Source organism: Octodon degus, unplaced genomic scaffold (assembly GCF_000260255.1).
Source record: "Octodon degus isolate 3935 unplaced genomic scaffold, OctDeg1.0 scaffold00189, whole genome shotgun sequence".
NCBI lineage: Eukaryota > Metazoa > Chordata > Mammalia > Rodentia > Octodontidae > Octodon > Octodon degus.
In genome coordinates, this window is record NW_004524765.1 from 276,434 (window position 1) to 291,738 (window position 15,305).

The following is a 15,305-nucleotide window of genomic DNA, read 5'->3' on the forward strand; positions in this document are numbered from 1 at the left end:
TTCTAAGGCATCGAAACTATCCAGGACGCCTCCTCTTACACCCTGACTTTTCCAAACACATGAAAGTGCTTTTAAACAAAGGAGAGTAGCAGGAGTGAGCCGAATGGACAAGTTGGTTTTTCATTTTGGTACCAGGGATCGAATTTAGGACCTTGCGCTCGCCAGGCGGGCGCTTGTGCCGCTGAGCTAACTCCCGGGCCAGACAAGTTTTTAATACATTATTCAATTATAAATTTTTGTCTTCATTTTATGCTAAACTCCTTCCTGCTCCTATATACTTAAATCTTACTAAATCAGTCGCCACCAGTGAGCACTCATCAGTCCAGATTTTAAGCTCTTCAAAATCCCTGCGCCTTTATCCCTCCGGCTTCCAAATCCTTAATCCTGGGGACTTCAGCAGAGATCCACCCAGGAAACAACGCGCGAGAGGGCGGGAGCGGAGAGGCGGAAGACACTCGCCGCGCATGCGCCAGCCCCTGCGGGCCCTTTGTGCTGCCCCGCCGGGGAGAGTCGGGAGGCGGTTTCAGCGACGGACCGAGTACGGGTGCCGGGCAGGTTCTTGCGGAAGTCTGCGCGCCATTGGGAGCGCCTCGGCGGCCGCTCTGTGCCCTTGTTGCCGAGGGCTTCTTCCCGGGTCATTCCTGCAGCGGGCGCCGGACTGGGGCTGACAGCGGGGTTCCCGCGTGGCTGTCTCGGCGCCAGTGCGACCTCTCCGCCGGCGGGATGTGGCGACTGCGTCGGGCCGCCGTGGCCTGGTAAGCACGGGCTCCGAGCGCCCCGTTAGGTCTTCCCCCAGCCCTCTGGAAAACCGGGCTGGCCGGCGCCGCCTGCGCGGCGTGCGGCTGCCTCTCGGGCCCCGCGGGGGCTGCTCACGAAGTCCCGGGTATTTCGAGGACCCAGCGTTGACGGGAACGCCGACTGGGTTTACCTGCGGAGCCCTTGTGCCTCCTGTCCGCATCCAGCGCGAAGAGTTTGGACGCCTGTGTTTTTTCCCCGTCGCGTCTGTCCTTTCGTCCCTGCCCTGTGCACCCTTGCGACCTCGCTGTTATCTCTGTCGTCCCCCCCCCCCAAACCCCACCCCCGGTCTCTCTGTGTCCCTGTTGTCGCCCACTGTGCGTCTCGCCTCTCCGCTTCCGCAGCCCGGGGAGTGAGTATTCGCTGCCTCGGCAGTGCTGGGCTCCCCTGAGTGCGGGGCCCGCCCCGTGTCCCTGGCGCTCTGATCGGAGTCACATCGAGAGCAGTGACGCAAATGGTGTCAAAGGGGATGTTCAGAGATGCCCTGTTCAAAGCAGTCTTTAGGGAACCAGGCTTATTTTTTGATGCCAAGTGGCAAACGTGGCACCTTCTGCCTAATCACTTTGTCATTGTTGCCCTGCCCTGGTTTAGCCCTAAATAGAAAGTTATACTGTACAAGTCTTTTCTTTCTGTGGATGGCTACATACATTTCAATAGTATTAAATTTTGTTTTCTCTTTAGCAGCAGTTTGTTATGATAATCTCCCAGTTTAACTTATTGTTGCAGGCATTTGATAGGAAGTATTATGTAGCAGGTATGTTATGGTTTGTGTTTAGTTGTTCCCTGAAGCCACATGCAGTCACAGGGCGGACTTCTGGTTTGTGATTAATTCATGATCCAGTGCTGGAGTTATGGGTGTGAGTGCTACACCCGCCCTGCGGCAGATAGCCAGGATACACCATAAGGTACCTCTGCTACTGCTCCTTTGCTCTTTGTTTTTTTTTTTTAATACTGAGTCTCACTATGCAGTTGAGACTCCTTCTGTCTCAACCTCTCTAATGCTGGTATCACAGGCATAGGCATCAGTCACCACACTGAATTCCAGTTCTGGGGCCGGCATGGCCTGCACGGCTTGTGGTACTCGGGATCAAACTCAGGAGCTTTTGCTTGCCAGTCAGGCACTTATGCCACAGAGCTATCTCCTCAGCTTTCCCTTTGCTCTTCGCTGTTTTCTGCTGTCATGAGCTGCTGCCCTCTGCCATGTGCCAGTGTGCCTTGCAGCCAGCCAAGTGAGGATTAAAACTTCCAGACTGAGCTAAATAATAACCTTTCCTTCCTTAATTTTGAGTGTTAGGTGTTTAGACCTAGCAACCAGTGAAAAGTGACAGAGGCAAGATAAGATTGGAAAAACTTAAGTTTTCCTGAACTAACTGAACTTCTAAACTCCACCTGTAAGCTCAGCACCTGTGCTGTGTCCCTGTGTTGCATTTGTGCAGAACTTTTAAAATGGTGTAGCCAAACATGGGGTGCACCTATAATCCCAGCACTGGGGAGGCGGACACAGGAGGATTGCAGTGAGTTTGAGGCTGTCCTGAAGTACATAATGAGTTAAAGGCCAGCCTGAACTACATTTAACATGACCCTGTCTCAGACTCTCTCTGCCAAAAAACAAAAATTACAAAAACAAAATGATGTAGATAATTTATAACATTTATAAAGAAATCTATTTGATGTGTGAAAGTTAACAGGAGTCCAAGTGCAAAACTGGGTAAGACACAATAATTATAGTGTTAGTGAATCGGAATTAGAGTTATTTTCTTTTTTAAATTTATTTATTTATGTGGTACAGGGTCTCACTACAAAACTCGGATTTATAGCATTCCTCTGTCTCAGCCTTCCCAGTACTGGGATCATGGGTGTGCACCACCACGCCCAGTTTTAGCTTTAGCACACTGGGCACCAGAGAAGCATGGGGTACTGGGGATTGAACCCAGGTCCTTGTGCTCTAGCTCCCCTGCCCTGTGGTTATTTTTATCTTGTTGAATTTTAATTTTTTAAAAGTAACTCTACAGTATTGAAGCAAGTTATTTTCAGTCTTTGATTTTACCTTTCAGTAGTTAAATAGGAAACTACTTTTCTTTAAAAAGGAGAAATGGCTGAGGAAAATAAAATACTCTGTTGGAAAAATTAGCATGTAAGAAAAGTTAAGAAATGAATTTATAAACAAGCTGATTTAAAAGTGGTATTTTTTTTTTAAATTCCGTTGGATGCTGTTGGGCTAAATTGTTTCTGAGGTCACAAGCCCCACACTCTCCAGTTTGTCTTTTGCTATATGTAGTTTTTTTTTCATGCTAGGAAGGAACACAGTTCCTTTCCTACTCTTGAACAAATGAAAATATAAATCCTGTGTAAAATACAAATCCTTGGGGTCACATGCCTATGAACATGTAAAACAACTGACCGTTTATTTGAGTACAGTAAATATTTGTGTAAAATTAATACAAAAAGTTATATGTTGGTAGGTTAAAAGAGATGGTTCATGAGCAGGAGGTAGATCCTTCCTTAGGGGAAGAACTGTTTGGATCACATTTGCTGTTTGGTTTTACTTGCATGTGAAAGTCTATTTTTCCCTTCTTGTAAGCTTTTAGAGTTTTGACTTTTTTGTCTTGATTCTTTCTCATCGTATTGCCTAGGCATGGATTTTCTTTTTTTGCCAGTCATCCGGCTTGACACATGGTGAATCTTTCCTGTCTTTTTTCACTTTGAGGAAATTTTTTCTCCTTTTCATTTTCTTAATGTTTTCCTATTTTTTTTCTATACATCTTTTAAAAGAATAATACTCTTCTTAAATTGATCCTGTATATCCATGATTTATAAAATAAGATATGTATCCTTCATCTGTTAAAAAAAAATGTATTGAGATGCCCAGTAGGTGTATATACACATGGTTTTTTGTGTTTTTTTTTTGAACCAGGGATTGAACTCAGGCCCTTGCACTTGTCAGGCAAGCACTTATTCTACTGAGCTATATCCCCAGCCCCTATCATTACTTTTGAATGACAGCATGTTGTTATTTCATGTTTGTAGTATGTATTTTCACAATCTTTGTAAGAATACTAATAAGAAATTCATATCTTGGCTTTCAGTGTTGTTTATCTTGATCCTCATCTTAAAAGAATTGCTGGTTTTCTACAAGATTCTGGTTACCTAATGGTATTTAAACATGAATGACTAATGATTGACATCACTGTCTTTGTTCAGTCTGCTTTAAATGAGAGGGCTGATTGAACAAACCAGGTGATAGGAGTTTGTACATGAACTGCCAAGTTTCATTACGGCTTGTAGGTAATGGACAGATGATCTGAGCTTGTTAGAAACACTAGTTTTGTTGGAGGTGTACCATGCTGGGTGACCACACACATATACACACATTTGCCAGCTTTAGCTATTACCTGACCAATTGATTACTTGGCTTGGAATAGTTTGGAGGGTGACCCACGTGGTTTTCCCTGGGATGGAGCTTATCTTTTAGAGTCAGTCTCCCTCTTACATGTTACTACATTCCTCTGCTATAGGAGCATTTATTTTTTGAATCAGAAATTCTAGAAATAATTTTTTTTTCTTTTTTTTTTTCTTTGCGGAACTAGGGATTGAACTCAGGCCCTTGCACTTGCCAGGCCATTGCTTATTCTACTGAGCCATCTCCCTGGCTCCTAGAAATAATTCTTGAGAACACCTTACCAAGTATTACAATTTGCTTTAGTCAGTTATCTCTTTAATGAGACTAACTAAAGGACATTTATCCTACTCTGTTCCTTCCTGTGCTTCTCACTCACAGATTGTTGACACCATTGAACTGGGAATTGAACTTCAGGAATTTAAAAGCAAAAAAGTGTGAAAAACCAAAACATCCTCTAGGGATAAACTCACCTGGAATTTATCCAGTAAGCTATATATTGGATTAATTCCTAATAAATGGAGATAACTTTTTTGAGAAATAATAAGCTATTTACTCATTCATGCATTAATGGAGTTTAGTGCAAATTAATACTCAAGGGACACTCAATAGAATAAGCACTTGCCAGGCAAGCACAAGGCCTGGTTCCACAAAAAACCCTCAGGTGACATTATTGAGCACTTATTGTGTGTTAGCCTTTTCTCAGTTCTTTTGCTTGTTTTTCAGCTTAATTCTTCAAATAACCTGTGTTCATTCAACAAATTCATTAGGTGCCTGCTATTTGTGAGAAACTGCAGACTTTGAAAATACAGTGGTAAACATGACAGGCCTTATGAAGATTGTAGTTTACTGTTTCTTTCTTTCTCTCTCTCTCTTTTTTTTTTTTTTTTTTTTTTTGAAAGGGTCTACAGAGCGTTCAGGGTCTCACCACTAGATCAGACTCAAGTGATCCACCTGTTTACAGCCTCCCAAGAGCTGGGATTGCAGGTGTGCGCCACCACGCCCAGTCTTGTGGTTTACTGTTAAGAGAGTGACATTGAACTAATAGCTGCATTATGATGTAATATAAACTTTATGAATGCTTTGAAGATAAAGTACAGAGAGCCAAGAACCACTGCATTGAGCACCAGCTTTACAGTGAAGGTTCAGGAAATGCTGAGGTGGAACTGAATGGAGTAGATGGAAACAGGAGTAAGTGGAAGGTCTCATGGCCCTAAAGCAGGGTGGATGATCTGACAGTTCAGGATCTGGATAATGTTCAGGTAGAGCTCAGGGAAAGTGGCAGAGACAGAGACGAGATTGTGTAGAACTTTACAGACGTGTGTTTGGGTTTTGTTGTAAATGCAGGGATGCCACTTAATAGATTGATGTAGATTAAGTGACAGTGATCAAGTTTGCATTCAGAGCCCTGGAAGTACCAAGAATAATCCCCAAGTCTGTGGCCTGCTTAACTGCCTATGTCATTTCTTGAGATGGGGAATGTCACAGGAAGATCAGGGTTTGGGGCACAGAGGGGAGGGAAATGATGGTTTTGGAGGTCTTGAAATTGAGGTATCTTTTGATAGCAGAGTGTTAATGTTGAGTAGGCGGTTAGATTCAAGCGCATGAAGTTTAACATGTGAGTATGTAGGTGGAAATTGAAGAAGTGGGTGTAAATAAGATTTCCAGGAAGAATAAAAAGAAAAGTAGGTTTTGTGTAAGCCTTGATGACCTCCTACCAGAAGGAGGAGGAGGAGGAGAATGAGGAGGAGGAGGAAGAGGCTGAACCAGAGCAGCCAGTGCTGGAGGTAAAACTCAAGACTGCCAGGGAAAAGGAAGTTCCTAGGAGGCAGGTCAGTGGTCATCAGGGTCACGGGGTACTGACAAGAACAATTGGAAAAGCCACTTCAGGAGCCCTTTTGTGCCCTTGTAAAAGCTGTTTCACTGCTAAAATGGGAATCAGACTGGTTTATCTTTTAATAAAGTGATCAGTGCCAGGCAAATTATTCTTTCTCTCTCTTTTAAGAGAGAAACTGCTTATTCCTGAAAGAGCAAAAGACGAGACAGTACCACACAGGCATTTGCCTTCAGCAGGACGAGGAGCACTTGCTGTAACCTTGCTGGGGGGAGGAGAACGAGTACAGATGAAGTAGGTACAACTGAATATATTCACTAATTACTGTGTAGTCTCACCCTGCTCAAAATCTTTCCAAGGATCCATGTTGCCTATAAGATGAGTCTCAAATGCTTCTGATAGTCAGTGGCTCCGTGGTTGTCCTAGACCTGAGCCAGGCCTCCAAGTTGACCTCTTATTACTGTGAACTCTCTGTGCCAGCTCACGGCATCTTGTTATTTCACCCCTATGCCCTTCTCCCTGGCCAGGATATCTCTTCTTTCTGACTCTACTTTCCACTTAACTTTTTTTTTTTTTTGCGGAACCAGGGATTGAACTCAGGCCTTTGCTCTTGCCAGACAAGCGCTTATTCCACTGAGCCATCTCCCCAGCCCCTCCACTTAACTTTTAAGTTTTACTTTTCTTGGAAAGTTTTCCCTTCAGCTCCTAGGATCATTCACTTTCCTCTGAACTCTTTTCTTATAGCACTTACCTATCTCTACCTCCTCTTTATTGGTAGAATTTGTTACTAATTTACATTTGTGTTTGCTTGTTGGGGTGGAGGTAGCTTGAAGCTGAAGATTTTCCTTTTATATATGCTGAATTTGAGGTCAGAAGAATTTAGGTTGTTCCTTACTAAAAGAAGAATGGGATTTGCTCTTCATAAGATAGTGGAAATGATTATTTATCCTGAGGCAGGGCTTTAAAAAAAAAGTACAGAGTGGTACAGAGCTTTTACAGACAGAGGCTTATGGGACTGGAAAAAGCATTTACGTTTGTAATGTTTAATTACAAGAGAGTGACATGCCTGTTCTGGCACTCCTCCCACTGAATCATGGGTCCCTCAGGTCTCCTGAGTTGGAAACTTCCTGTAGCCTCAAATCAGAACAAAACTATCCTCATAAGGTTTCCACATGTCACTGTAGCCTCACAGCCTGTCTACTACATCCCACGCTCTTGCCTACCAGTATCTCTTACAGAAGGAGACTGGGCTTTATTGTTGGGCTGAACCAGACTTTAACCTCTCTTTTGCAATTCACCAGTTTTTCTACCTTAGGCAAGGTGATTTTTAAAAACAAATCTGTAAAAGAATAGACTTTTCCAATAAGCAACAGTAGCTTTTTTTTTTTTTGGTATTTTAGGGAAGGGTCTTCAGGGTGTTCAGGGTCTCACTACTAGGTCGGACTCATAGTGATATGCCTCTTTACAGGAGCTGGGATTAAGTGCCACTACACCCAGTCTCAATTGCTGTCTCAGCACGCCCTGGGGATGGGGCCAGCACCAGAGGCCCGGGAACCGAACCCCTGGTCCCTGCAACTGCTTGCAGGCTCTTTAATCCACTGAGCTATTTGGCTGGCTCAACAGTAGCATTTATGAAGACTTCTAGCAAAAAAACATGACCCTTTAGTGGGAATACAAGAGATATATCTTTGCCCATTGTCCTTCTTTATACCGTTTTTCATGTGTTCCATAACTCATTTTCCTTCAAAGCTTTAGTCCTTATAATTGAATAAATTAATTTTTATTTTTTATATGTGGAACAGGGTATTGAACTCAGGCTCTTGCGCTTGCCAGGGAAGCACTTATTCTACTGAGCCATCACACTGGCCCCAATAAATTAATTTTTAAAAAATCTTTTTATTTATTCATTTTATTTATTTGGTACAGATTCTTACTGTGCAGCTCAGACTCTTCGTGATGCTCTTGTCGGTGCATACCACCAAGCCCAGTTTCAGGGACTGGCACAGCCCACCCAAGGTTCTAAGCCCGGCATGACATGTGGTATTAGGGATCAAACCCAGGTCCTTGCGCTTGCCAGGCAGGTGCTTAAACCACTGAACTATTTCAGCCCTAAATTGATATTTTCTAACAACTTAGAATTGGGCATGGCCTTTCTTGAGCACCTGGGAATGTGTGTTGAAGCAGATGAGGTGTAGTTCTGCAGGAAGGAGAATGGGGGAGCACACACAGTTACCACATGTACTTAGGTTCTCTTTGGGGGCTTTGTTGCTACTTTTGTTTTGCGGGGAGCTTCTGAATAAGGTAGAATTGATTCATATTCATTCTTGGCATATTTTAGAATTGCCTGATGTAGATAAGGTAGCAAAACATTGCTATTCTGAACTCCTGAAACTTTTGTACTTAAAGGCAAAAATTTATATTTTTTTTCAACTTGTGCTTACAGTGAATAGCAGTTGATAAAATAAATAGCCACCTTTTCTTTTTTTGGTTTCAATTCCTTGGACCAGTAGTATAGCCCAAATATAATAAATTAGAGTACAGGATCTGGAGTCACAGCCTGGCTTTGAATTCTTTCATTCCACATGTTATTCCTGAGATACTTGGGTGGATTGTATTCAGATCTCTTTGCCACATTTTCCTCATCTGTCAAATGGGGATGATACTGGTACATACAGGGCTCATGCAGGCTTGCATGAGATGGCATGTGCTGTCGTTGCACTGTCACACAGTTACTGCATGCAGACAGTTGTATCTGGTCACATGTGCATGAGTGTGTTTTCCCTTTAGGATACAGTATTGTTCTTTATGCATCATTTCCTTTGCATGGTCGTGGTGTTTGATCTTTCTTCCATACTCGTTTTTCTTGCAGTGAGGTCTGCCAGTCCTTGGTGAAGCACAGCTCTAGAATGAGAGGAAGCTCGCCACTCCAAAAACTGCATCTAGTTTCACGAAGTATTTATCATTCACGTCATCCCACCTTAAAGTTTCAGAGACCTCACCAAAGGACATCATTTCAGCAGTTCTCTTCTCTAACTAACTTTCCTTTACGTAAACTGAAACTTTGTCCAGTTAAATATGGCTACCAGCCTCATAGGAATTTTTGGCCAGCAAGGTTAGCTGCAAGGCTCCTAAAACTTCGATATCTCATACTGGGATCAGCTGTGGGTGGTGGCTACACAGCCAAAAAGGTGAGCTTAACTTTCCTACTGGTTTTCCAGTTATGCCAGCATGATCAGTTTAAATTTTTATACCATGTCATTTTTTAAGTGTAGTAAAATATAATTAGATATGAAACAATTATTGTGTATTTTAACCAAGGCCTAGGTTTTCTTAAAGGTTCTAATGTGAAAATGTCTTCTGAATCTTCCTTGTAATTACAGATGGCAAAGATGGCCTAGAGGAGAGGGCCCTGGGTGAGGAGAGCGAGCACCTTGGTTTGATTTTGAGCTTTGCCACATAAGAGTAGACAGGGAAAAGTTAGGCGGCACACAGCACTCAACGAAACGGTCTTAGCAGCTCTGGGCCCTAGACAGAGTCCTGTGTCTTGGTATTCTTTTCCATAGTGTTGTTTAATACCAACATAAAACCTACTGAAAGTGGCAATATATTTTGAATCCTTATATATTCTTATTTAGTAAAGGAGTATTTGCAAATTTTTTGACCTTCTGAATTGTTTATGGAAGAGCTGAGGTCATGTAAATTTATTTCTTAGAAGTTTTGTACATAATATATCATGTAAGTTTTTAAATAATATTTCTTTACATTTTTATATGGTGTTTAGAATATTTAACTGATGTCTTTTCTTATCTTTTAGACTTTTGATCAGTGGAAAGATATGATACCAGACTTTAGTGACTATAAATGGATTGTGCCTGACATCGTGTGGGAAATTGATGAATATATTGATTTTGGTTTGTATCGCCAACATTAAATACTTGAGTCATTTCTTTAGGAAAAATAAATTTTTTTCGATAGTTTCTTAACTTTTGAGTTAAGAATGATAAAAATCGTAAAGTTTCAAAGAAGAACTTTGTATGGGAAAAGAATATCTAGTGGTCTATCATCACTTCAGTACAGTTACTGCTGTCCTGGAGTATTTTCTCTCCATTGTACTTATTATTGGCATGTGGTTAATATTTTCATTTCCTTTTTTTAGAAGTATGTAGTCATAGAGACTTAGTATTTTATCTTTTGCTGCCTGACACATTTTTCAGCATTTCCCCACTGCCAGGCAACTTTTCTAAAGGTCATTTTTAGCATTATACCAAGTAGACTGGGACATGTCTACTATGCGTCCCTGAACTGTCACCTTGTGTTTGGTTACCATGGTTATTTACAGTTTCTGTAGCCATGTGTCTTTTAGGTCTATTAGAATCTAGAGTGATTTCCTCCCTTGGTCTACTTACTTTTTTAGTAAGTAGATGAAAGAAAAATATTTTTTGATAGCTAATTACCAGTAATTCACAATGACATTTTAAAAATTTTTAAAGTATTTTTAATAGTTTCCCTTTTAAAAGTACTGTTTTAATTTCTTATTGTATATGGAGGTAGAATTTCTATAAGTGCTTATTCACATCACTTTTTTTTTTTTTTTTTTTTTTTTTTTTTGGTGGAACCGGGGATTGAACTCAGGCCTTTGCGCTTGCCAGGGAAGCGCTTATTCCACTGAGCCATCTCCCTGGCTCCTCACAGCACTTCTTTAAGATGAAAGTGATGTATTTACCAAATTTGGAAAATGCTTGCTTTCAAATTGTTTTTCTAATGTTCATGAAGATTACTTCTTACTTGAATACCTTTGCCCATACTACAGTGTAGGCACTGAGCCCTGGATTCTGAAACTGGAGTGCCAGGACTTCAGCCCTGGCTCCTGCACTGCCTTCCTGTGTGTCCAGGGCTTTGTAATAAATGGTAGCTGATCTGCAGGGCTGCCTTGAGGATTGAGCGGGTTAATACTTTTATAGCCCCTAGATTCTACTGTCTGACACATACTCTTATTTTGATACTACTTATATGTTTGATCTTCTCCAGAGAAAATTAGAAAAGCACTTCCTAATTCAGAAGACCTTGCAAAGTTAGCCCCAGACTTGGACAAGATTGTTGAAAGCCTCAGCTTGTTGAAGGACTTTTTCACCACAGGTAAGGACACACCTGTTTAATCTAATTTAATGTTTAAGAACCACAAAGGAAAAATCCATAGGTGTATCCTGTCTTTTAAATGAAACATTTAGTGCAAATGAAAAGGTTTTTTGTTTTTGTCTTTACCAAAAAGCATAAACATAAAGCTTTCTTTTTATTAGGTTTTTTTTTAAAAGATATGCTAAGGTATATTTTTTTCTTTTGTTTTCTTTTTTTTTTTTTTGCGGAACCGAGGATTGAACTCAGGCTGTTGCTTGCCAGGCAAGCGCTCATTCCACTGAGCCATCTCCCCAACCCCACATAAAGCTTTCTTGCACAGTAGTTTTAATTTTTATCTAACTCAATAAAGTGAACATTTATTTTATTATTATTTTTTAAAGTGAACATTTATAAGAAAATATGCACTGGTTTTTAATCATGGAGGGGAAAAAGTTTTTCCTTGTCTTGACCAATAGATGAGACTTCCTATGTGTTTGCTTTTCATAATTGATTAGAACCAATATGGTGGTTTTAAAACAAAATATAATATGTTGAACCATCCCGACTAGAATCAGAAGTTAGTCGCAGCACACTGGCCCGATTCCTGCCCTGCCGTGTTATAAACCTGAGGTCTCAGTCATCTTTGTGTGCTCACTCCTATTACATTTTGTATCTTCATTTCCCCTTTGCTGATTTTTCGCAGGTCACAAACTGGTTAGTGAAGTCATAGAAGCTTCTGACCCACTTCTCTTGTTAGGTGTGTAAACAGACATTTTTGCTGACCTTAACATGCCTTTTCAATGCTTCTAATAAACTAGTTGCAAATAAAATTGCACACCAAATTTATTGTGCTGCTTATGCTGAATTGTAAAACTCCAAAACTGTATTAGGCAAACTCACTGTCCTTTAGATAAAATATTTTGTGATAAAACTAAAACTTCTAAATATGTATATGTGAGATTAAAGCTATTAAAAGAAAATTTGCTTCTCCCAAATATTTTCTTGAAATAGATCTAATTGTTTTTAATAATTGAAATGAAAAGTAATTTTAGTTTGTCTCATCTGCCATGTCATAGTTGACAATTTAAATTTGTTTTTGTTTCATATATGTGGTTGAATGGCGGTAATACATGATTAAACTGTTAAGTGTGTTCATGAAGAATAACCCAAAGACTGTTTTAATCATAAATTCAGGTGTGGTTTGCTGGCCCTGACCCCGGGGCTCACTGAGGCTTTGAGACTGGGCGTGGTGGCGCACGCCTGTAATCCTAACACTTGAGAGGCTGAAAACAGGAGGATCACTAGAGTCTGATCTATGGAGTAAGACCCTGTAGGCCCTGTACTAAGTACATAAAAAAAAAAAAAATGAAATAAACTCAGGTTGTAATTTTTTAAATAGGTTAAACATGTGCTGCAATTTTTGAAAATTTTTCACATATTTTACCCATAATAAAAATGTTCCCAAAAATAAAAATAAGACATCTGATGCTTTGAACTTGAATTACTGTAAAATCCATTTACTTTTTATTGATTAAATACATTCAGAATTTGGCTTAATCTAGCATCAGCATTGGAGAATTTGAAAGACTGTATGTTTGTTTTAGGTTCACCTGGAGAAACAGCATTTAGAGCTACAGACCATGGATCTGAAAGTGACAAGCCTTATAGAAAGGTAAGTATAATCCAGTGCTTCTCATAGGCAGTCTTGAAAGATTTTTAAGGGTTTTAACTTTTTGAAAGATTTGAAAATGATAATATGCAAGGAACCAATGCAAATTCACCTCAAATGTTTTTACTAATCTTAGTAATAAGATGTTACGTGACAGTTCTGGCCATAAAGTTAGAGAAACCTATCTTCTTGAGATAAGTTTTATGAAATAGTAATCCAAGGCTGGTGCTAAAAAAAGGATTTGTTATTTAAACATGTTTAGGAAAAGCTGGAGTAGACGAAACAAGCAGATTTACTTCCCGCAGCACTTTTTAGACCTTAATATATTCACACATTGTGAATCTCCAAAAGCAGTCAGAACACACAGAATGTATCAGCAGAACCCACTTTCAGTTACTGGAAAATGTAAAAATAGGAAGTGAGTTACTAGGAAATAAATCAGTTCTTGTGTTGAGCGATACATGGGGCCACTTAAGGTGTGTCTACTGTGACGCATCTGTATTAACAGGATCTGTATTAAAGTTGTAAGAGAATCACATATTAATGTTACAGAATTGAGGCAGAACAACTTGCTTCCCTCTTATTTATAATCATGGGTTTACCAATCAAAATAAGACTTCTGGTCTTCATTATTTTGGAATTAATAAAGTGCATGATTACTTGAAAAGTTTTTGAAAAATAATAATCTAGATAAGTAGATCTATAAAAAAGTATTTAGTGATCATTGTAAAATTAAATACGGAATATGTAGCTTTTATATTGTGCTTTAAAATACCATAGAAAATAATTTGGGGGACAGAACAAAGAGATAATTTGTTTATAGGTTTTTATATCTTTCACTGTATTTCAGCTTTGTATTTTATGAGCTATCCCAAATTTTACTTGGAAAATTTTTTTCTTTGACTTTTACCTTTATCTTTTGAAGAAAACATTTCAAAATGTTTGTGTGCACCCACACTGTGTGTGGGTGGGTGGGTGTATTATCATTTGCCTTTTAACTTCATCTTTCTTTTTTTTTAACTTCATCTTTCTTGACATATTTGCATTTACATCATTTTAATCAAAAGAACATTCTTGATTTCATTCATCATGTGAAGAGTGGGAGGGCCAGGAACTAACTTAACATTTGCAGCTTGTTTTGAACCAGGCCCTTGGTGAGTTAAGGCAAGTAACCTTAATGCACAGAGAGGAACTGATCTACAGGGAGAGGAGGATCCTTTATTACTGCTTGGTAGTATGGTTCTTGAGTGTCAGTATTTCTCTTTACCTAAAGTTGTTTGAAGAGGTATGCATGTCCGCTTTCTCTTTCATACGGTGTGAAACCACTTTGGTGAATGAGGAACTTAGTATAAGTCTTGACTCAGTACCCTAAAGCCCCACCAAGGTAGCGAATAAACAATGAGAGGTTGACTGGGAGCTCTGTTGTGTAGCTAAGATGAGACACTGCATTTTTTAAAAAAATAATATATATTTACAAGGGTTGGGGATATAACTAAGTGGCATAAGCACCTGCGTGGCAAGCTCCAGGTCCCTAGTTTGATCCCCGGCACTGCAAAATAATTAATTAATTAATTTACACATTTTATTTTGTGTGATAGAATGAAAGCAATTTTATTGCTTTATATAACTTCTTAGTTGCTTAATGAGAAATGCCATTATAGACTATTTCCCTTTGACTTTGTAAAAAATGTAATTATTCTCCTTGGAAACTTAGCAATTTCCCAATGATTTCTTGTAAATACTTAAACTGGAGGGTTAGCTAGTTTTATTAGGGTTAAAGCAAATTATAAATAATTGTAACATAAAATTTTATGGTGCAAAAAAATATTTCCCACTCCATCAGATAGCTTTCAAGTTGTTTATACAAAGCACTATGTTTCTAAGGTTTGACTCTTGCCTTAATGCTTGAGAATATTGACCTGCTCAGGTAAAATGCAGCCAGACATACCTGGCCCTAAGAAACATCCCTACAAACTGACAGCTGAATGTCAGCATACAAGGAAAGGCTTTAGAATAGCAGTGACATTTTTGAAATCACTCAGACACCAACTGAAAATGTAAGGAATAATTCAGAGCTGGTAAAACGGCTTCTAGAGTTTAGCTGTTAGCTTTTTAATTGGTTCAGTCTTGTGTCTGAGGGCTCTAGATTTAAAACAATGTTCAAAGTTTGAAACAGTCATCCTCAAGTATAAAGGTTGTGAGGTTTAATACAAAAATTGGAATTAAACTTCTGCTAGAAATGTATACTAACATCAATACAAATCAGATTTTTGAAAGGGAATAATAACTGGGAAACTATTTTTTTTTCTACAATGTTGTATATGGTTAGATTTCTAAATTTTTTTTCCATAATTTTATTGAGAAACAAATAGCAATGAGACAGTTTCAAACCAATTTGGTAGGACAGTTTCAATAATTAACACATTGCATACATTCTTCCTACTGGTTAATTGCTGTACAAGATACGGACTTGATATCCTATTTACAAACACCAT

The 15,305-nt window shown here is 39.5% G+C and overlaps 1 protein-coding gene across 5 annotated transcripts in view; it reads left to right on the plus strand.

Moving 5' to 3' along the window:
* The first annotated feature begins 495 nt into the window (after nucleotides 1-495).
* Opa1 (OPA1, mitochondrial dynamin like GTPase) overlaps nucleotides 496-15,305 on the plus strand; it is a 99,063-nt gene continuing 84,253 nt past the window's right edge. For 3 of the 5 annotated variants that reach the window (XM_023704130.1, XM_004643988.1, XM_023704132.1), the window contains exons 1-6: nucleotides 496-755; nucleotides 8,896-9,214; nucleotides 9,841-9,937; nucleotides 11,055-11,162; nucleotides 11,845-11,898; nucleotides 12,746-12,813. In XM_023704130.1, the coding sequence (XP_023559898.1) occupies nucleotides 724-755; nucleotides 8,896-9,214; nucleotides 9,841-9,937; nucleotides 11,055-11,162; nucleotides 11,845-11,898; nucleotides 12,746-12,813 (678 nt within the window). In that variant the 5' untranslated portion in view covers nucleotides 496-723. The remainder of the gene's footprint in view (nucleotides 756-8,895; nucleotides 9,215-9,840; nucleotides 9,938-11,054; nucleotides 11,163-11,844; nucleotides 11,899-12,745; nucleotides 12,814-15,305) is intronic. The other 2 variants (XM_023704131.1, XM_004643989.1) reach the window with 1 other exon arrangement.